This window comes from Aquila chrysaetos, chromosome 4, assembly GCF_900496995.4.
Source record: "Aquila chrysaetos chrysaetos chromosome 4, bAquChr1.4, whole genome shotgun sequence".
Taxonomy (NCBI): Eukaryota; Metazoa; Chordata; class Aves; order Accipitriformes; family Accipitridae; genus Aquila; species Aquila chrysaetos.
The window spans coordinates 23,505,687-23,528,481 of NC_044007.1; the positions used below are offsets into that span (position 1 = coordinate 23,505,687).

The 22,795-nt window shown below is 38.6% G+C and overlaps 2 protein-coding genes across 10 annotated transcripts in view; both read left to right on the forward strand.

Moving 5' to 3' along the window:
* Positions 1-12,742, forward strand: part of SNX31 (sorting nexin 31) — a 46,160-nt gene extending 33,418 nt beyond the window's left edge. The window contains exon 14 of the mRNA XM_041123072.1: positions 12,655-12,742. Coding sequence (XP_040979006.1) covers positions 12,655-12,678 — 24 coding nt within the window. The 3' untranslated portion in view covers positions 12,679-12,742. The remainder of the gene's footprint in view (positions 1-12,654) is intronic.
* ANKRD46 (ankyrin repeat domain 46) lies at positions 1-21,969 on the forward strand. 9 transcript variants are annotated; one of them, XM_030012123.2, is made up of 4 exons: positions 1-78; positions 13,493-13,835; positions 15,142-15,300; positions 19,875-21,969. In XM_030012123.2, exons 2-4 carry the CDS (start codon positions 13,525-13,527, stop codon positions 20,089-20,091), a joined length of 687 nt encoding a protein of 228 aa, XP_029867983.1. In that variant the 5' UTR covers positions 1-78; positions 13,493-13,524; the 3' UTR covers positions 20,092-21,969. The 9 variants fall into 9 exon arrangements, with proteins under 9 accessions (XP_029867983.1, XP_029867985.1, XP_040979008.1 ...); XM_030012125.2 differs by lacking the exon at positions 1-78 and adding an exon at positions 266-376; XM_041123074.1 differs by lacking the exon at positions 1-78 and adding an exon at positions 543-782.
* Positions 21,970-22,795: the final 826 nt, after the last annotated feature.

Consider the following 22,795-nt stretch of genomic DNA (forward strand, 5'->3'; position numbering starts at 1 on the left):
CGCGCGGCCCCTCCGCCGTTCGCCCGCCTGCCCGCCCGGCCTCTGCGTGCCCGAGCCGCCGCCGCCGCCGAGTGGCAGGTACCGCGGGGGGGGGGCGGTGTCCGTCCGCTGGTCTGTCCGTCCGCGGGGCGAGGTCGATCGGTCGGTCTGTCTGTGAGGAGAGGAGAGGGGAGGCCGCTGCCTGCCCGCCGGTGTGTGTGCCGGGCCCGGGCCCTGCCGAGCACGACGCGCCCGACGCGGAGCGGAGCGGGGGGTGAGGAGCAGTGTTGGGGGAGGCAGCGGCACCAGCTCATCCCGCCCCGGGGCCGTGACACCCTCGCCGGAGCGGCGGCGGGGAGCGGACCGCAGCGGCCACAGCGCTGCCGTCAGACCGCCGGTGAGGGCGTGCGGCGGCTCGGCCGGGAGCAGGGCCGGAGGGCCCGGGGCCGGGCCGGGCCGGGCCGGAGGGCCCCGCGGTAGGGAGCCCGGGGCAGGGCGGCACGGGGGAGGGCCCGGCGGTGACAGGCACCGCAAGCGGCGACAAAAGCGACGTGGGGCCTGGGCAGCGCCCGGCCCGAGACCTGACAAGGTGGAGCGCAGTCGATGCTGCTTCGGTGGGAAGACGTTGGAGGGGAGAACGGCGAGTGCGCTGCCAGCCTTTATCACGGGAAGGGAGGGAAGCGGCGACAGGAAAGCGGCTGCCCCCCCGACAGGACGTTAACAAGTCTGCAGCCGCTGTGGCGGGCTGCTCCAGACCATACTTTTTAGGAGAAAACAACGAAGATGAGTGAAACTAAAAGGCAATACGTGTTTTTGCCAGAAGAACTTTTTTTAACCTGTCCTCAAAACGGTCTTTGGTAAAGGAATTACTGTTTTTGAGGGAAACGGAGTAGTTCTCTTTTTTTCCTAGACAACGCTAAAGTTTTGATCAGCTGCTGCAAAGCAAGTTGTTGTTGTGCTGAAAAGATAGGGGTAACACCCGAATGGTAAAGAGGATGGGGAAGTAACTAGAGACAAACTATGGTGGGTAATATTGAAAAGAAGATGCACCAAATCTGAATATAAAAGATTATAAAATTAGTTCTGTCTTGAGACCAATCTTATGAAATATTTAGCAAAGATGTTGATGTAGCAATTAATACTTTGCTGTTTTAATTTGGTAGTGATCAAGAGTTGGAAGGCATTAGCAATATAGAAGAAGGTTATAGTCCTACACTGGAAGAATTGGGTGATCCTGAGAACTAGAGTACGAATAGTACAGTAATAATTTAAAGGACGAGGGTTTGCAGTTGCAAGCTTCTAAGCATGCAATTTACAGAAGAAATTCTTTCCAGTTGAAAGCAACACAAAACCAAAATATGTGTTAGGTAGTTGCACGATATGTAGTTGTAGAAAAGTGAATGCTGACTTATAATGATCCTGAAGAAGTTGTTACTATGATCCACGAACAAAACTCTAGAAAGAGAAAGCTCTAGAAAGTGAAAACTGTCCCCATTATACAAAGCGTATAATGTTAATCATTCTCAGGTAAAAAGGTAAAGTGGAACAGATGCAGGAAGATGTGCCTAGGACAGGTAGGGAAATTTAAGAGTGTTGAAAGAAGCATTTGGCTTTCTTAGTTTTGCAGAGTAAAGGCCTTTTTTGCTTTCTGTTGAACCATCAAGGTAAACACTGTGAAGGGAATAAATTGAGCTAAAGAATGATGTTGATACACAAATAATTTAACATAGTTTTTAAGATTAATAGTATATGAAAATTTCTAACCATCAGAGAGCACTGATGTTCAGGAGCAGCCTTCCAAAAGGTCAAGGAGGAGCAAAAGCCCGACACTTTTACAAACCAGTCACATTCCATCTAGAAAGTAATGCTTTTGTTTGCTGCAGCAGGGCACTAAGCTTAGTGTTATCTGTAGACTTGAGATCTGTTTTTTGTTTGTAAAACAGATCATTAACAAGAACTTGTTAAATGTGTTTTTTAGAAGAAAAATAGTAATGTTTGCAGTCTGATAGGATTGGTGACAATCAGAAAATGACCCTGGCAAATTGCTCTCTTTTTTATTTGAAGAGAAGGTATTGGAGAGTAAGTTGAGATGAGCCAAAGGCTGAAGTGTAGTGTGTGCATCTGCTGTCTTCTTACCAGAGGAATGTTAGTTTGCCTGTGCAAGAGGAGACTATAAAGATCAGTTCTGATCTGCACTCGGTGATAGGTTTCCTCTCAGCAAGTTTTGGTATCCTTCATTTAGAGTTGCCTTATTAGCAAGAGCGAGGGATTTGAAGTGGTGCCTTAAGTTGACTGTACTATCCCACCTCATATTCTTGTGCAGTTAATTTCTGAATACATGTGGTCTTGAAGTCCTCATCTGCAGCCCAGGACCTGAGATAACTGGTCATCCAAGGAGTGAACTACTAGTGGCTCTTCTAGGGATTTGGGTATGCTGGAATTCTGAGGGCTGTTTCTCTTTTGATCAGTCTGTCAGCTGGTTGCCCTCCACATCATCTCAGTTGTGGATGCTCCACTTCCATATGGGTCAGTTAATAAGCACATAAAATATTTCAGAGGGCATTGGTTTATACACATTATGTAAAACACATGATCCCTGATGCATTCAGCTTTCTTTAGAGATCATTCATACCATGTTGTTGCTGTAGATGACAGGCTGACGGGCCTGTCCTGAGTACATGGGCCTGTTCCACCAAATTTCAGTCGCCAGTGTTTACTGAGATTCTGCTGTCACCTAAGTCAAGAGCACAAATACTGAAATGTTCAGTTTTGTTGTGGTTTGCTTTACTATTTAAAGCCGATACTTACGAAATATGTGGCAAAAAGTTTTATCTCACACAGTACCTCATTGAAGCCATATCTGTACTTATAGAACTTAGATTCTGGCTTTAGTTCATGTATCAACACCACTTTTCCAAGTGGCATTTCTTTCTTTTACTCTATTGATAAATTTTCAATTGACTAAATGGAACAGAGCTGCTTAAACACCAGTTTTGTCACTCAGTAAATTTCTCACATCCAAGTAATCTAGCTACATCAGCTGAATTTTATAATATAGAGGCATAGATCTTTTAGTGATTGTTGATGGGCTTATATTCTCCAGCATGCTCAAGACCTCTTACAGTGTCAGACCAGCAATAATGGATGGTGACAGAAAAAGGGCAGCAGCACATTTCAGGGAAGGCTTATGGTGTATGGGTTTCCCGTGGATGGTATAGAATGCTTGTCTGTCTTCTTCATCTCGACATTTTTTGCACAGAGAAGCATGCGCCTGTCCTTGGTGTGTGTTAGTATGCTAGGGACTGCTTCTGCCTGAGTTTGGATACCTTTTTAGAGGTTTACTACATCTTAAGGCTTGTCAGCTTTTACTAAAGTTTACTGAGTAGGATTGTAGATGCAGGTAATGTGATTTATACAGTCTACTTGGATTTTCAGGAAGCAATAAAAAAAAGTACCCTACCAGAAACTTTTGAGGAGACTGGGTGCTTATGGCATAAAAGAAATTTCTTAAATGCAGAATTAGTTGAGATGAAAAATTAAAAAGAGGTCAAAAATAAGTTGCCAAAAAAAAGGAAGGGGGCAGAAAGGTGGCACGTGAGCTTCAGCGTACACAAAGGTAAGATGATGTCTTGGGTAGAATAATCTAAACCATGCTTGCACGGTGCAGAACTCACAACTGGCAGCCACCACTCAAGAAAAAGCTCTTGGTGTCACCATTGACTGTTCCCTGAAAAACCTCAGCTCAGCGTGCCGTGGCAGCCAGAAAGCCAGGAGAATGGGGAGCGTCCTCAGGGAGGCTGCCGAGAAGACGACAGAGGGCACCATTTTGCTGCTCCAGCATCTTGGTGCACCCACATCTGGGGTAGTGTGTGTGGTTCTGGTCTCTGCATCTGAAGAAGGACACAGCGGGTTAGAGAAGGGCAACCGAAAGGGGCATGGGAATCAGCTTCCTTAAGAGGAAAGACTGGGAAGTCAGGATTGTTCACATTAGAGAGGAGATGTCTGGGGCGTGATCAAGACTGACAAAATGAAGGCAGTGGATAAGGTGGGAGTTATTTGTCCAGTCTTGTGGCACTGGAGTGGGGGTTCCTTGCTGGGGCTGGTGGGAGGGCGGTTTCAGATGGGTGTAGGGAAGGACTTCAGTGGGGGTGACAGGAGGAGCTGTGGAGGAGGAGAGTGCAGGCAGGTTCAGGAAGGGATTAGAAAAACTCATGGACAAGAGGTCCGTTGAGGGGCTGTTTTCTAAAAGGACTAGCCAGGGAGGTCCCCGATGTAACAGTAGTGGCTGCTGGGGTGTGTTTGGGGAATGGGCTGCAGAAAGCAGCCAGGCTCATGTGCTCTCCCAAAGAAGGATCTCTGATTGCCACCCTTGAAAGCAGAGTGCTGGGCGAGCTGGATCAATGTGATCCAGGACAGCAGTTTTTGTGAACTTACGATCAGTCTTTTTGGTGGAAGAATTTTAGTTCTGCAGGGTTCGGTTCTGGATGCTGAAGTGTTAGCATTTCCATGAGCAGCCTAGGAAAGGCAGTGAGCAACAAGGTGATAGTGTTTGCCAACAACATGGGTAGTAAAGATAAGGTCAACTGTGAAAAGCTGCAGAAGGACCCTGTAAGACTGAGTAACTGGGTAATACAATGTAATGGCACATGAATTCGGTGTAGGTAGAGTCATTCAGGTAGCGTAAAAAGAATCCTAACTTCCCATGTGAAATACTGGGCTCTTGGTAATGAGCAGTATTTTGTAGTTATGGTGAAGGGTTCCATGAAAATGTAACCACAGTGCTCAGCAGCAGTCAGAAAGGTAAATCGGAGAGTAAATATTATTGGGAAACAAGTGAAGATCAAACCAAAGAATCTTGCCGTGCCACTGTGTTAACCCACAGTTCACCTCAAACACCCTGTGTGGTTCCCCTACTCTGTGTCCCAGCTCAGAAAGCATATACTGAAAATGAGTGAGATTTGGAGAAGCAAAACAAGACTGGTCAAAGACACAGACCGCCTTCCATATGGGGAATGGCCAAGAAAGCTGGGACTCTGAAATTCACCCTGGAGAGGGATGTCTGAGGAGGATATGATGAAGGCCTGTGGAATCATGAGTGGTATGAAAAGAATGGGCAGGGGTTGACTGTCCATTCTTCCAGCAGGAGAGCTGGGGGTCCACAACTGAAGCTAACAAGGCCCTGATTCAGCAAGATGAAAAGATGTGGTTCTTCACAGGTAATTGAGTTGGAGAACTTACTAGAGTACATTGTGGATATTAAAAGTGTATGTGTTGAAAAGGAGAATGGGCAGATTCATGGGGCTGGGGGGGGGCACTGAGTGATGCTAAATACATAGGAACCCCATCCAGCTGAGAGAGATTTTTTTTTTTTTTTTTTTTAATGGAAAAAGCAGTATTACATATGCTTGTCCTATTCTACTTTTTTCCCTGGCCTTTGCTTTTGGCCACCATTTGAAAAAAAGATACTAGACTTAAATGGACCTTTGCTGTGATTTGCTATGGCTACTTTTATGTTAGCTTCTTATTCACAGGAGTAATAATCAACATGGACTTTCTTCTGTACGGTTTCTCTTCACCATTTCTCAAATAGAACTGAGTACCACCTGTCAAACCTTTTTAAAGAAACGTGAGTATTGCTGTTCGTTGCCGGGACATCAGCTTTCATGTTGGCAATCGAGTCTTACTGATAAGTTACTAGCATTTAGGAAGTTATCTAAAGGCAGACGTTTTCCCTGTACGAGTGATGTCTTATTTCTAGGCTCAGCAGGATCCATTGACGCAATTGGTAAACATTAGTTGAGCTACTTCACTCTCAGGTTCAATAGTTACAGTTTCAAATCTATTTCACATCTTTCCAGTCATCTTTCATTACATTTTTGGTCAATTCCAGCCTCTGTGCACATCAGGAGCTTAAGGCAGGCCTCCGTGATTCTCCTTAGACTTGCCAGTTGTCCTTGGAACCTGTAGACTGCTGATTTACACCCTTCACTCCCTTAAGACACAGTGTTGGGCAGAGACTAGTACTACAGGTTTGCCTACATGGGGAAATTTTTTGAGCCTAAGCATGGTGAAGTAACTATTAATGAAAAATAGCATTAATATATGTATATTAATTAGAAATACAACCGTAATAGTTGTACCATTTCATCTTACCATGTCATGTAACATGATCCAACATGGTATGATTAAGTATTTAAAGTCATGCTGCATTGATAGAGATTTAGAATATTTAAAAGAAGTAAATGTATCAGTTAACTATTTGGCTTTGATGAACTGGTTTAATGATTTACTGTGTGTGAACATGAAAATTCTGAGCAGAAATACCTGTATCCAGCGGTGGTAGTAACAGTTGTGTGTCTGACAGCATTAGTTGTCTTATCATTGGTATTATTTGTTGATATAAAATAATAAACTCTAATGAACAAGCAGAGCAATATATTATTTTAAAGGTAAAGTCAAACATGGTTATATATAAATGACTTACAAATATAGGAGATGTCTGCTTTTTAAAGTGACCTGCTTCTGTTCAGTAGCCATTAAACTGGGTTTGATGTTGTATACATTACTGAGGCCGTGTCATCAAGGCTATGTATGACTAAGAGTGTATAAGCTATATATATATTGTAAGAAAGTAAGAAAATATGGACTGCATGATAATAAGCAGTTTAGTGATAGGTTCTTGGTTCTTAGTTTGCTTTATTGCTGGAATAAAGCTGACTAAGCTCTGATGTCTGATGATTCCTGCTGGACACAAAGTTTTTCCCATTTTAGTAAATTTGTCTTCTCAGACTTATTGTTTGTCTAGGTAAGGATGGGGCTTTTTGTGTGTGAGGGTGTGTGTGGTGTTTTGGTTTTAGTTTAGTGGGTTTTTTTAAGAAACAGGCATAAATGCATACTTTTTTAAAGAAAATACCTTTGTCTTCAGAACTAAAGCCACATACCGAAGTCCTCATTTCACTAATACAGGATCAGAGCTTGAACGAGATTGCTGTTTATACCACAAGGGAATAGCAGTTTGGACTTCAGAATTCTTTTTTATCAAGTCTTATAAAATCTTATTTTCAGGCCTTCCATCATTTCCTTCTCAGGAAAATAGAAAACACCAGAAAATGTAGGAAAAGTGGTCCGTGTGAGCACAGGGTTACCCACCACACCATCATCTACGTGAGTCGGACAGGAATTTGTCAGTCCACGTGGTGGCAATGTTCATCCAGACACGAGTGCTGTAGTGCTGTGTCTGCCTCGGCAGCTTGCGGCCGGCCGCCTCCTGAAGATCCCTTGCTGCTCAGTTACTGTGCTCTTCTTTTCCAGAAGACTGTGTCAAGGTCTGCAGCAAATTTAAACACAGACACTTCATTAGGAGCGGAATGAATTCTCTCTAGTCTGTTAAAAAACAAACAAATAAACCCACAACAAAACAATATGGGATGACCTTTGATATTTTCTTGACCAACGTACATTAGCACCCTACATGTTCCCAGCAGAAACAAAGAAGTTGAATAAAGGTTTGTGAAGAGGTTGATAATTATGACCAATGTAAGTGCTTCAATAACTTTCTCTATAAGCAGATGTATTCAAACTGACCACAACGGTCAGGGAAGTGCTGCAGTTATTTACTGATTTACCTGAGCCAGTTGTAGGGAGTTAACAGATGATCTGATGAAATCTGTAAATTGCCTTTCTTCTTAAATAGTTCTTTTGCAGAAGATGAAAAATGAGCAAGGGTCAAAAATACTTAGATGTGTATTTGATAGAAGTTAAGTGCACTGAAACATGTAATGCAACTGAATTACCAGTTAAGTGTAGTAAGGATAAAATGTTTGTGAATCTGGTTGTCAGTAAAGGTGTTTTAAAAGAATGATCTCTTTCCAATTGTTCCCTTATTTTGTGTACATAAATACACAACGCATGTACTATATTATCTGGGGAGGCATTCTGCAACCCTGCATTGGCATTTGAGATCTTGTTTATTTTTTATCTTGTAATGTTGCCATACTGTACAATGATGAGCAAAGCTACCTGTTTCCCAATGCCATTGTCTGCTGATCCATAAAAGAGCAGCAACAGTTATTCTAATTTTTTCATAAAGCACTTTGTAGCCTGTATGTGCAAAGCACTATGTATGTGCAATGCACCAAAGTTTCTAGTTGCAGGATGGTCCTGACATCAAGAGAATACACCTGTATGTCTCATGTCTGCAGAAGGCAATGGGAATTACTGAAAACAAATAGCATAAATAATGTTCTTGTATAACCACGTAACCTGTGTGTCTGTCTAGAGACTTCATGTCTCTAGGAGAGGTGGCTCTTATGAACCTGCTGTGATACCTTGAATCCAGGAACTGTTGAAAAAATAACTGAAGTTAGGAAGGGAAAATGCTGCAAAATACAGCTGTGTGTAAGACAGACATCATGCTGTATGAATCTGAGATGCTGCTTTTAGCAGCAGGTCTGTATTAGTGGAGCAATAAACCTCTGTTCCAGTTGGACTGAATAGGTGAAGGTTTTTAATAGAAGATACAGAGCTCTCAGTGGAACTTGGTGTAGATAATGGGGTTCTTTCCTAAACAGAAATGACAGTTGATCATATGATTTTTTACTAAATAGAACATTTATTCAGTTAAATGACTTCTTAGTAAGTTACACATAAATACAGGTGTGCATAAAAACTTACCAAGGAATTTCTCCCTCAACCTACCTAGAATGGGAAGAGAATGATATTGTTGGATTTACATTTCAACATCTGATCAGTGTTCAGAGGATACACAAGCAAGGTAATGTGGTTTTGGTTTGGTTTTTTTAATTATTAAATGACACCTTTTTAAAAAAATTATCTTGTATATCCAAAGAGAGCTTATCTTCACATAGTGTTCTTAAGGGAACGATCCCATTTGACCAGGAAACTTTGCCTTCAGAGATCATGGGCTTACAGTTTAAGCAAAGTACTGGAATGTTTTTCATTCATTTAAAGACTGAAGAGGAAGAGCTGTGCAAGCCACTGCCACTGAAGTACTCTCAAAGTCCATTACAGAAAGAGGAAGCTGTTCGCCACAAGGGAGTTGGCAAATGTAGATTTTAGAAGTAATGCATATTGTGTGTTTTGCTGGCACAGGGTTGGGGATGTTACTTTTTCTTGGGTTTTGTTTTCGTTTCCGTTTCTTGATGGTGGCAGTTTCTCTAGTGGTAGTCCTACTGACGCTTAGGTTCTAGATGTCAAAGTGTGTATTCATATTGAGAAGTCCCAAGTACTGGGCTCTGATATAGTTCTGTTGCCCTGATGTGTTGTTTTAAAATAAGGACAATTACTTCAGTTTTTCTGAATATTTGTGGAAATATTGTAGTTTTGCAGAACTGGTATATCCTATGTAGCAGTGACTGGGTGGTTAATTACAACTTGTCAGCTTCATTAATATTTTTGTAGTGGAGAGACGGGTACAGTTACTGATTCTGTCTCACAATCTAGCCATTTTCTTTTTCTGGAGCTATTTGGTAGCTGTTGAACTTACTGAGAAGGCAGAGACAATAGCATATATTTACTGCAGAATAAAACTGTCCACGATTAGTGCAAATTTAGGACTAGTTTAAGAAGTGACAGGACTTGCATCTAACTCTATGGTTTGAATTATTCAGGATCACTCCTGGCTTCTGCAGGTGTGAACATGTTGTACAACAGATCAGCATGTGACACTGAGTTACCATTGTACAGTGGGAGAAAAATGACTTAATAAATAGAAGTAAATTATTCTTACAGAATCACTTAATATAAGCAATCCTTTTGAAAACAGAACAGTTCAGTTAGATTTCCTATCCTGTACTAGCCCACATATGTCATAGAAGAAGTGGCTTACAGCATAATTTCTAAAATTATTAATAGAAGTGCATTGTGCTCAGGCTATATCTGTGTTGTATAAATTTAGGGAGATGTATTCTTATATTATGCCTTTCTAATGGGAATCCTCGCTTGGGAGGACATCTTTGAATTTACTTTTCACAAAACTAATTTTCTGTCAAAGTACCAAGTTATTAACAGCAAAACTTTTTTTTTTTTTAACAGAAGTATCATTTAGAAGATACATTTTCAGTAGATAGTGATGCATTTTTAGAAGTGGTCATTTACTGAACCAAATTAAATTTATTTAACTCCAGTAGTAGTAGTAGTAATTTATAGGGATATTCAGAATGCTCGTTTTGCAATACTTTTGTGTCTTGTTACTAATGCAAGTCTGTTTGTCCTAATTTGTGCCTATGACATTAGTGCTTAATGGTAGGCGTACCAGCTTTTAGGCAGGTTCAGAGTTGTTATCTGATTCACCTTTCAGAAGCGATTTTAAAAGAATGCCTAATGCTTGGGAATTTTGTTGCTAAATCCACTGCATTAGATATTCATTACATCAATAAGCTTTTTGATACATACTGTGGACAGAAATGTAACCACAGTTTGTTTATTCAAAAATACTTAATTAAGTTGGCTATTGTAATTTTTTTCTGAGTTTTGTTAGACAGGAAATTTTGCTAAATTGGGTTGAATTTGAGGGAAGAACGTATCATTTGGGGACTGGCATTTTAGAGGTGGTGTATAGTTCAGCTTTGCATGCAGCTTGTGTCTGGCATAGGTTAGGTAGCCATATGTGAAATAGAATTGTGTTTGTAGAAAAAAGCTTTTTAATCACAAAGATAAATCAAACCAGATGGTCCAGATTTTTTTTGTGTGTGTGAATGCATTTGCTTAGTGCACAGTCTTCAAGCATTGGGAAGAAGGATTTGTGTCTTTCTTCCTGTGAAATACTAAGGTTTCACTTTAGTCTTCTACATTTCAGCGATCAATTCTAAAAGGTTCTAGTGATAACAAATTCTGAATTGGAATTACCTCCAGTTATACTTTCTGATAACTGCTAATCTTTGTGCTTCCTTTCCTGAAAAGATAAGGTGGTGATGTTTTGGGTTTTTTTTCTGGTATTATTAGCTAATGTTTCATCAGAGTTGTATGTGAAGTGATGGGGAATTCTGTTAGGCTTTATCAGACGTACATGTCTGGTATGAAAATATAAACATTAGCTTACATTTTACAGAGCATGTCATGCCGTTCCTCAAATGGCATGTGTCTCTTCCAGTATAATATTCTGTTGTTGATTTATGTTAGGCCTTATTTTATTAAACAGTTTTAAACACTCAAATATTATTTTACAAGCGAACCACGATCTTTTTATCAAGTACAAGTAGGGATTTGTGCTGTTGATATGCAGTTACTATGGATGATAATTGGAGGTTTTTAAATGATTTATGATCTCGCTTTAGGGAGGATTTAATGTGGACTGTAAAGGTCACAATCACATCATACAGAAACGGGGCCCAATATTTTTCTCAGCAAAGATTGGACTAGCAGAGTTGAAGAAGAATTCTCATATCATTTATGATTTGGGTGGGAAACGGGCAAGAAAATTGAAATTGCTGTCAGCTGGGAATCTTAGCTTGGCAACATCCAGGGGTTTTGTAACATAATCACTGGAAACACGAGTGAGTACATTGTCCTTTCTTTTTGTGTAGGATTATAAGAAGGCTGTTAGCGCCCTAAATGACACCAGTCTTGCATGAAATGTTTTACGGTACGTCAGTGAACTGACCTTTTGCTATTGGGGATGACTGTGGAAAAGGATGCTTGAGCCAGTGATATATCATCCCGTGCTTAAAAAACATACTTGCAGCCTAGGGGAATGTATTCTGCTTAAAATCATTCCTTATAGAGATACCAGGACGTGGAAGTTATTCCGATCTCTTTCTCCTCTGCATCCAAGAAAGAAAAAAGAGTTGTGCATTCCTGCACTGGGAAACTAGACAGTGTTGATACATGTAGCAGAATTTGTCCAGATAGGAAATACAACCTAGTGAAGTTTAAATATGATTTATTAACCTCAACATCCCCAGATGCTACAGCTGTTAATCAGACCAGTGTGTAAACATTTTGAAATTACTTCTGTAGGTACTTTGATCTTGAATTTGAGCTAAAACATGGGGGAAGAGCTATAAAATATAGACATTATAAACTCTTGAAAAAAGCACAGGTTTTAAATTGAATTCTTTGGCTACTGGCCATATTTCCATTCTCCTGGCTGAATGAGTGCACTGGTGTGGAAGGATACCTTATATAGATGAGAAAATTTACATCTGCATATAGCACTTTTAATAGGAGGTTCATATAGTTAATCAGAACACTGCTACATTGTGAGCCCAAAATACAAACCCTGGGCAAGTGAAATATTCAAGTGAAGTTTCAGTTCAGTTTCAATTCAAAGCTTATCTAGTAAAATCAGTTTTCTGTCACTTTAACTGTGTCATGTCTGTATTGAAGTTTCTTCTCAGGATTTTTACGGGTTTATATGATTTATATGATGGTTTTTTTCACCTCTTCTCTGAGGGAGTGCAAATCTTTGCTGTCCAATCTTCTAGATGTTTTCATTTTTTCTTACCATTGCATCTTGCACATTTTGCCATCCTCTTGCATAGTCATTCTCTTTTTTCATTATTGTTTTCATCTTTTCTGTGTCCCGTAAGCACAATGTCATCATACCCTCATTATTTGACTCATCCTGAAAATATTCTTCAAAACTTAAATCATAGTTCATGAAATATTCTGTATCAAGAAATCCATGGTGAAACAACATTTCTCTTCCTCTTTTAGATTCTGATACAGAAAAGGACTTAATCCTTTATTTAATATTAAGCCAGAGAAACTACATTTGTGCTTCTCCATATCGGGGTTCTAGTTGAACCCACAATAGCTCCATACTTGATTTTACCATTGTCCTCCTTGTATCCGCTTCCAGTTTTCACTTTCAGGTGGGCAATTTCATGTAATACACTCAGTTTTTTATGGTCTGTATTGCTATTCTTGTTTGTTCAGTAGTTTGTGTATCTGTGGCACTATAATGTTGTGCAAAGAGTATTGAAAAATATATTTCCTGCAGAATGAAGAATTAGTATTTATAGTGATGAAGCATTTTCAGCAACTGACTGTACTTTGTGCATCAAAATTCAAATTCAGATGGTGGAAATCCCACTAGAGTAGCTTTGCTTATAGCTAGTAAGAGTTGCAGTTAGTGTCACTGTATCTGTTGAGTGAATTGTTTATGGTTTCCTGGTTTATGAATGGTTGTTCTTCTCCCTTTCAGTTCTGATCGACAGTGTTTTGGCCTTTAATATCAATACTACTATGTGATCTCTTACTAGGTGAAAGCTAATCACCTGTCTTGCATTTGTGGCATTGATCTTAATCAGTTTTCTGTAATAACAAAGCTTTGCTGCTGTTTCCAGAAGTGTGAGTAAGACTAAAAGGAGCTCTTTCCATATTACCAGAAGTGAATGCAGCACACGAAGTTAATATATACGGCAGGAAGATTTCAGAGGTGGTTTATAAGCTAGTTTGCATTCTTGTTTGGGAACCTGAGCAGTCTACCAAATATTTGCATTGTATTTATTTGCCTGGTTTCACCATAATTTCTTCCAACTTTTGCTTGCAGGTTAGTCACCTACTCCAGAGAGAATCAGAACAATGTCCTACGTTTTTGTAAACGACTCTTCCCAGACAAATGTGCCGTTGCTGCAGGCTTGCATTGATGGAGATTTTAACTATTCCAAACGACTGTTAGAGAGCGGTTTTGACCCAAATATTCGTGACAGCCGAGGCCGAACTGGCCTTCACCTTGCTGCAGCCAGAGGAAATGTAGACATCTGTCAACTCTTGCATAAGTTTGGTGCTGACTTACTAGCCACTGATTACCAAGGTAACACAGCCCTTCATCTGTGTGGGCATGTGGATACCATCCAGTTCCTAGTTTCTAATGGACTTAAAATTGATATTTGGTAAGTCACTGTTGCTTTTTTACAGCACATATTATAAAATATATTAGTCTTCTGTCACCAGAGCCTTGCATATGAATCTGCTGTTGCTGAAATTTGGTGCAATTCCACTATTTTAAGATATCACTTAATAAAAACACAAAATAAGAAGGCAGGAAAACAATAAGAGGCCACTTCTGCTAGTCTGTGCAACAAGCAAAGCAAATAAAAATAGCAGCTGCTGGTGCGGGCTGCTGTGTCTAATTCTGCCTCACTGATGACATTGCTATCCTGCTTTGGCCAGACAGCCAGGTGTGGGTGGTTGGCACCAAAGAAAAAAATCACATTGACTACTTTAAAAGAATTTTCTCCACCACAGTTCTATTGTTTTAATTGTTGTACTGTAGAAGACAAAGAAAATACAGTGTGTGTGTGTGTGTGTCAGTTCATTCCCATACTCCTTTGGTAACAATGCTTCCCTTTCAGTGTTTTCCCCCTCCCTCAAAGCCTGTGACTCAGTCCTTCTTTTAAATATTGTATATTCTTCCCTTCTGGCTTCTAGCAGCTGTCAGATGCCAGTGCTCAGATGCAAGCTCTCAAGCTGCAAAGTAACTAGCTATTTCATTGCAGTAACTGAATTATTTTGTTTGTGGAACTTTCTGCATAATCACAACGCATGCAAAAACTGGTAGTAACTTCAAAACCTTTGAGTTTTTAAATCTGCCCCTTTTTCACCTGTCCCTCATTAAAGTTTTCAACTCAGCAAAACTAGTTACTGGCAGACCAGATTCTTTATGGGTTGTGGGTGGTTTTTTTTTTTTTTCTCATTTCAAACAACTCTGGTGCAAATTCCTAGTATTGAAGGCAGCTCTGGTCCTATTCAGTATTATTTTAATAGTAGCAGAGGGACCATCTGTATTTTATTTCATTTTTGCCTCACGTCTTAATACCCACATGGAAAAAGGAACTATGAGGAACCAGATTGCACAATTCCTTCTTGAAATTAAGCTTAATCGTGAACATTGCCATAAATCTACTGGGGTTTTTTTGTTATGGCACCCAGAGATTCCAATTAGATTAGAATACTAGGAATTTTGATTTTATTTAGAGGAAAAAGAGTTGTGCAATTTCAAACCTAAATATACTGATTTTCTTCTATAGTCAGTTATGCCATAACTTGTATTGATAGGAATTTCTTACTGTCTGGTATGACAGAAAATGGTTCTGAGGACTTACTAAAATGTAATGTGTTATGCTGAGTTGTCTTGTTACAAAATTTCTGTATTAAAAGTTTCCTTTCTTCTCATGTCCTTTTGTGGGGTTATTTTAGCAATCACCAAGGTGCAACACCGCTTGTTCTTGCAAAACGAAGGGGTGTGAATAAAGATGTGATTAGACTTCTGGAATCTTTAGAGGAGCAAGAGGTGAAAGGATTTAACAGAGGAGCTCACTCAAAGCTGGAAACGATGCAAACTGCTGAAAGTGAAAGGTATTTACAAAACAAAAATAATTACTAGGAGAAATAATGTTTATGGCTTTTAGATTTTTGTGATTGACTTGATTGTTCCTCAAAACTGATAATATCACATTTGGCCTGGTATTACCAGACCAAATCAAAATAAAATTTTAAATTTTGGAAAAATCTCTTTAAACAGATCAAATGTAAGAAAAAAAGAACTTTCTCTATTGAGATTTTAATTTCATGGTGGAAATTTTTAAAAGTAATTACTCATTTTCCATTACAGACTCTCAAAAATAAATATTCTGCCACTTATCACAAAGCCAAAGGGAAAATGGGGTGAAATGCAAAATGCCAGTATCACAGGCTAATGTAGCATCCTTTCAATAAGATGGATTGTCTATGCAAAGAAGGGATAGCAGACTTTTGATCTATCTGAACTTGAATAAAGGATGTGATACAGTGCCATGTATGAAATTTCTATCAGTAGTAGCCCTAGAAAAGATGGAGAATAAAGTAAGAATTTCGTGGTGGCTAAAAAGATAGTTGAAGGAGAACTGAAGATTTCAGGAAAATTGCTGACAATTTCAGGGAAAGTATTGGATTAGAGGGAAGTTACTAATGCATTCCTAAAGGTCTGGTCCTGGGACTGTGCTTACTTATAATTTTCATAAATGGTACTGGCATAGAAAGTAGTAGCATGTTAGTGATACTAAGAAGTGAGATATAGGCAACCCAGAGGAAAATTGGGGTGGCATAGACAAAAATCTGGGATGACAAGAGAGAGGAAATTAGTAGGAATAAATTGTGATTCAGTAGCACAATATGCAGCTTCATTTACCTAAAGCTGTATGCTGTAAAATGGAAGTTCCTCAGCGGAAAACGAGGATATAGCAGAAAAGGCTTGATGTATTAGTCAGTTCCAGCAGTTGATGCTACCCTGAAAAAGGCAATGAAGTTGTAGAATGCGCAAAACTAGGTATTTCCACTCGATAAAGAAAACAGTCAGTGCCATTTTAAAAAGCAATGGTAACTTCTGCTGTGTAGTACGTTTTATAATGCTCTTTTAACTCCATTCAAAAAAGTTTAATTTCGTGGAGAGGCATTACTTCAGCGCTCGAGGGAACAGAGCATCTCCTTGTGAAAGGAGGCAACTAGAGCTCATTTTAGCCTGGCAGAGTGAAGGCTGAGAGGTGTGTGGTTGCTGACAAGAAATACTGGTTTTGGACAACATGAAATAACTATTTAAGACAAAAGCTGATGATAGCACAAGAGCCAAAGGATACGGATAAACCACAAATACTTTTTTGATTGAAAATTGGGAGTCATTTTTTACAATGAGCTTCCAAGACAGCCTTCTTGTAGTATTTAGATGAGGCAAGAAGCCTTGCAAGTTTAAATGGAGGCTAATTCTCTTGCAAAAACAATTGAATTGCCAGTAAACATGACAGAACATGGGACTGAGTTTGTTTTGTTTTTTTTTTAATTCATATTGGAAACAGGATATCAATGTTGTTTGAAATACTTGTTCTTTCTTATACAGAATTTATTCAAATTTGTAATTTTTTATATTGTCTAATAATGATCATGAGCTGTGACTGCTGGAACATTATATCACAAAAGACAGGGAGTTTTGTCACATAATTGTTGTTCAGTTTGGTGAAAAGGTACACAGGCTTCACTGTAAATGAAAATTTAACTCTGTAGAAGGTATTGTTATCTAAGTTGAGTAAACAGAAAAGGTGGAACCAACAAAATTACAGAAATCATGCAAAATACTCCCAGTGAGCAGATGGGAAGTTCTTTCTTATACATCAGGTGACCCCACTCATCAGAGAGACTGTTTTAAGCCCTGAAAGAGAAAATTTAATATTATTCTCAAAATTACATGGGTACAAATTATTAGAATTTGTGCATATTACCTTTCTGATTTAACTAAATTTTATTGAAAGTTGCTTGTCACACGGAAATGCATTTATGTTGGTTTTGTTTAAACATATGGACCAACAGCTCAGCCCCATTTGAATTCCAATTTTTTATTTGATAGTGTCCCTTTAATGAACATAGCTTCCTTTCTGTTATTTGACCTTCATAAATGTTATATTGTTTGCTTTGGCAAGGAAGTCAGCAACTCTCCTTGGGGAGAGGCACAGAGACATAAACAGTGTACTACCCAGCTTGTTTGTGAACGTGTTTAAAATGTCTGAAATACATTATTTTTAAAATAACAAATAACAGATGCCTAGAGCAGCAAAAGCGAGTGAGTTTGTGTGCTGTTTGCTTTGTAAATAAATAATGTCTTTGTAACAGTTGGCTTTTCAGACCTCCACAGTTTCACTCCTCCCTCTTAGTATTATTTTCACATTTTAGAGATACTTAGATGAATGTCTTGTGTCCTCTCCCCCCCCCCCCCCCCCAACTCTGCTACATTATGTATGAACCTGTGGAGAAATAATGGTTGCTCTTTCTAAAAACAGTCTCTGACTTAAGTTTTCTGCTCCTTATTATGTACGGTTGCTTCTGCCCTGGTAGCAGAGGCCAAAGCTAGATTCCCAAGTCAAATTTATTTTCTCTTCCTTTACACTCCTCCCAGTGAGGAGTGGCACTGTGCTGTCAGGAGGCAGAGCTCGCTCTGTCCGTCTTTCAGCACAGACAATCTGTCCATCTACACAGCCCAGCATGACCTGTGACTGTGCCCACAAGTGCATCCAAATGTGAACTTCCACGTTGTGCTGGAAACAGAAGAGAACATCTGTCTAGGCTATGTGGCTCAAACTCTTCTGTAGGATGCATTGCTGCATTACCATTTCTTAAGCAGCTGTAATTCGTAATAAAAAAATATTTTGAAGAAATTGATTTTAATTGGGTTGTAATGTAAAATAGCAAAAGTGTTTTCTATGTACCCTTTTCTATTTAATGAGCAAGCATGTGATCTTTTCACTTAAATTGCATTGCACCTTTATTTAACCTCTCTGGGGTTATGTATTAACTAGTTAGTACTTAATGAGTGAGTAGTTCTGTTCTACACCAATAGCTGTCTTTTATTTAACACTTTGTTTTGCTTGGGAAATCATAATAAGCAAGGAAGATCACTAAATCCTGCAGCTATGGGCAACCAAAATAGCTTTACAGCAAGGTAAATATTTAAAAAACAAAAAAGACAAGCTGTTTAATGGACAAATTCTGAAATGTTCTGCATGTGACGCTGCAATACTTCAGCAGGCTATGGGAGTTTAGGCTAATTATTCTTCAGTGGCTGTACTTCCTGAGAAAAAATACCATATGAATAGTGTGAAGTTTTTCCGTGGTGTAATCTTAGAAGAGAGATTCGTAAGTGAGACCTTTTCCTGATAACAATCATTTGTCAACTTATTATTGTGACCAAGAACAATAGCATTTCTACAATTAGTTTTGACTTGGAAATTACTTTTTCCCTGAAATGTTTTCTTTTATTATTGCTATAAGAGATATCTAGGAATATGGTAACAGAAAGCAATTAGAAGGGAGGAAAAAAAATTGGTTTTTCTCTGCTTATCTTCTGCTATTGACATCATTGTGTACGTAGTTGGTTTCACCATTTCCTTTCTGTACTTGTCAGAGCCTGATCCTGTAAACACCTCTATATGTAATCTCATTCAAGTGAGACGTAGTAGGACTGTGCAGATGGCTAAAATTTTACATAAGTGAAATCAAGTGATGAGAAAGTTTCCCTATTCTTCATGAGGTTTTACATACAGCAACAAAGTTTCCTGTTATAAACCAATTGTGAAACCAGCAAAATTGGGAGACTGATAGAAGAATCCATGCAGCATTTGAAACAACTTACATTTTTTCTAAAGGCGATTATTAATTGTCAAAATGACTGCATCATTCTAATGTTATATTTGTTTCTTGTTTAAAAGTGAGAGTTCCGGTCCCTAATTTATAGTCTGACAATTTAAGGGCGCCTGATGGATTGGTAGTGGAATGTTAAAACATCAAAGCAGCTGCTGAATGCCATATGGCAGAAAGCACCGCAGTGCCAACTTGTCTTGAAGATCAGAAAGTTTCTGAACTTCTTGTTATCCAAATTTATTGTTCCTGTGATATTTTTATGCTAGAGAAGAGGCCTCTGTAACAAAGACACGCAGGAGAGTAGTAAAGATCACTACAGAGTTCAGAATCTAAACTATATTGGTTAAAGTTTCCATTTTATTCATCAGTTTATTTTTAAATCACAATTTGTTGTTTTATTAACAAGAGCTGTGCCCCTTGAGGTTTTAGTTTATGCTTCATTAAATTTTACTGAGCCATATTTAGTAGGAATTACGTGGACTGGCTTGATGGCTTCTAGGTGGCAAGCCTGCAAACTCAGTGCAGTTGTACAGGTATAAATATCATTCTCTTTAAACAGGTTAATAAAACATCCTTTCAACTAACTTAAGTTTAGAGTTAGGAGTCTTTTCCTGATCTGCTTTGTCTTGATTTAGTGGAGGCAAAGCTATAAATCTGCAGGTGGGTTTAGTTTTTAATTTAGAATGTTTCGGTTGCTCTTAGTAGGATTACTGTTGACTTAAAGGCGCATTCTTTTGCTCTGATGTATTTTTAACTTTAATCCTTCGTAGTGCGATGGAAAGCCATTCCCTCCTTAATCCAAACCTACAGCAAGGTGAAGGAGTTCTTTCCAGTTTCCGCACGACATGGCAAGAGTTTGTGGAAGACCTGGGCTTCTGGAGGGTGCTGCTCCTGATCATTGTCATTGCTCTTCTGTCTCTTGGAATAGCATACTATGTTAGTGGGGTGCTTCCTTTTGTAGAAAACCAGCCTGAACTGGTGCACTGAAGCAAATGCAGAGAAGTGCACTGTGCTTTTCCCTGTTCTAATCTTATTTTGAGCTTCTCGGAATTATTCTCTTGGTGCAGGCAGTGGCAGCTGTATATACTGTTTGCCTTTTGTTCTTATTATTAACCCCTTTGAAAGAGAGATTAATTCATTTCAAGTAAAACACTAAATTCTAAAGCATTCCTAAGCTACCTCTGACTTATCTTGACTTGCAAGCAAGATGTGAAGATAATCCTCTCCGTTGATAAAATATTATGATTAGAAAAGGCCTTTCATAATGAATATTAAATTCCTGGGCGTGAAAAATATATCCTAGTACAGAACCAAATTTGATTTATTTTCCCTGTGAAGAAAGGTAAATCTACTGTTGGATTTTTTTGTGTGTGCTTCAGTTGAAAGAAAAATGTTCTTTTAAAAGTCCTCCTCAAGAAATCTGAATAATATAATAATGCGTTCTGATGTATAGACAGTAATAAGCTACAACTTCATAGTTCTTTTAATGCCTTCCCATAGTTTCATATCTGCTAGCTTATAAAAAGAATGAGAAATAGTTCAAGTTTTACTATGTCTTTAATGTATAGATCACTCCTTTATTTATTAGGTTAACGTAGTGTTTCTTCCCCAGATGAATTCAATATTGTTAATACCTGCCTGAAGTAAATTTTGTAGAACAAAGCTATTTGTTGTGCTTTGGAAGTAAAGTTGTTTCAGCCTTAGGCTGAAAATTTTGCCTTTTTGTTGAAATGTTACTAAGCAAACCTTTCTTTGTAAGGGTGGTTAAAAAGTGATTTAGGTGTTCTGCTCTGTATATAATAATTCTGTAAGGTCATTGTCTTTGTGAAATATGTCATGAAAGGTAACTTTTTTCTTCTTCCCACAAGGGCCAGACTGAACTATAAAATTGTATTGTTTTCATGTTTGTGGAGAGGACTTGATTGAATAGAATTGCTTTCTAGAATTGTTTTCCATTTCAGTTGTTTTTGGACAGCACTCTCAGGCTTATGAATTATTTTCTGAGTATGCTGAATAAAAGTATTTAAATGTTAATATTTAGGAACATTGTATGAAATGAAATCTTGACCCATTCTGTATTTAGCTGTGAAATCCTTTGTAAATAACCTAGGGATGTGAATCAGTTAGATACTCTTTTATGAAGGCTAGAAAGGTACTACATAGTAAGTTGGACATTTTCAAAGAAAGCAGATTCGCTCCTCCCATGCTGATTAGACATCTAACTCTCTTTGTTGCCATTGCCTTGAAAATCCCAAACAAAAGGAATTCTGCAAACTTAATGAATCAATTTTTTTTTTTACTTAGCCACTCCTAAATTGTTGCTAAATAACATCAAACATTTCTAAAATTAAAAATTACAATAAATATTGATAAAAGTAACCTACATCTCTCTGTTCTGCTACCATGTGTATTTTTCTTTCTTGTTTATGGGTTTGAGTGAAGAGGGTTGTTGTCTTTGTTTTGATGTGTGACATGGGCTTCACTGAACTGGGCCCCATTCTAATTGCATCTGAATAATTCTTGATCTCATTTCTTAAGTTAGAGGTTAATGAAACAATACTTTTCTAGCAGCCGCAATGCCACAGAAAGGAAAGTCTCTCAAAAAAAAAAAACAAACCAACAAAAAAACCCCCAAAACCAGCATACTCCTCTTCTGAATATTTCAATTATTGTACATCTGTTCATGAACAGAGAAATATAAACTCATAGTATACCTAAATTATATTTACTTCTCTAAATAAGTACATTTCTGTTAATAATACTCTGTATCTTGAATAATCACGTTGTCTTTCAATATGTATTATCTGCATAATTTGTAACTATTCTGAGTATGGGTGAATGCCACAAATAAATATATGTAGTAAATATGTTTTGGTTTATTATTACATTAGTGCAGTGGTAATGATGCTACCCCATTTTACTGAGTTTATTTGTTTCTTGTGCATTGATAATGAGCATTTCAGAAGTGGGGAGGTTCCCTCCCTGAGAAGTGGCAACCATGCTGTTGGTTTTAAAATGAGGTTTTAAAGCATGGTTTCTTTAGATTTGCCTGGTTTATTTTCAGTATTGTTACTGAATTGAAGTTGCTGTCTGTCTCTCTCTCTCTCTCTCTCCCCCTCTTATCTAAGATTTCAGGTATTGAACATATGGTCTAGACGGCCCTTGAGTTTTAAGATTACCTATGAGGGGGTACAAAATATAACCAAGAAAACCAGGCTTGAGCCTTAAGTAGCCTTTCCTACTTTGCTGTGCTTTGCTTATGCTGTATGCGTAAGCAGTTTCGGAACCGTGCATTGAAAAGGTTTAAAAAATCCTGTGTGTGTTCCAAATTAATGTATGTCACTTTTTAAACCCAAAGAAATCCAAAGCACTGTTTGAACTTCACTGTGTAATGACTGTTACTCTTTGAAATAAGGACGTGATAAACTTCTGACTAAAAGAGGAGTTTGTTCTGTATATACCTCTGTTATTGAAAAAGGACAGCTGTGCCTTTCAATATATCTATAAACATTTAACGACTTCCTTTTCAAAGGTTGATTCTAAAGAATGAATTTAGCTCCTGTACACTAGATTTCAAGGAATACAATCTTCCTTACAGGAACAGAAAGAGGACTTTAGCCTACTTCCTCTTGAAGCTGTTGTCATAAGGAGTTTCACTGTTTCAGTATAATGACATAGATCAGTTTACATT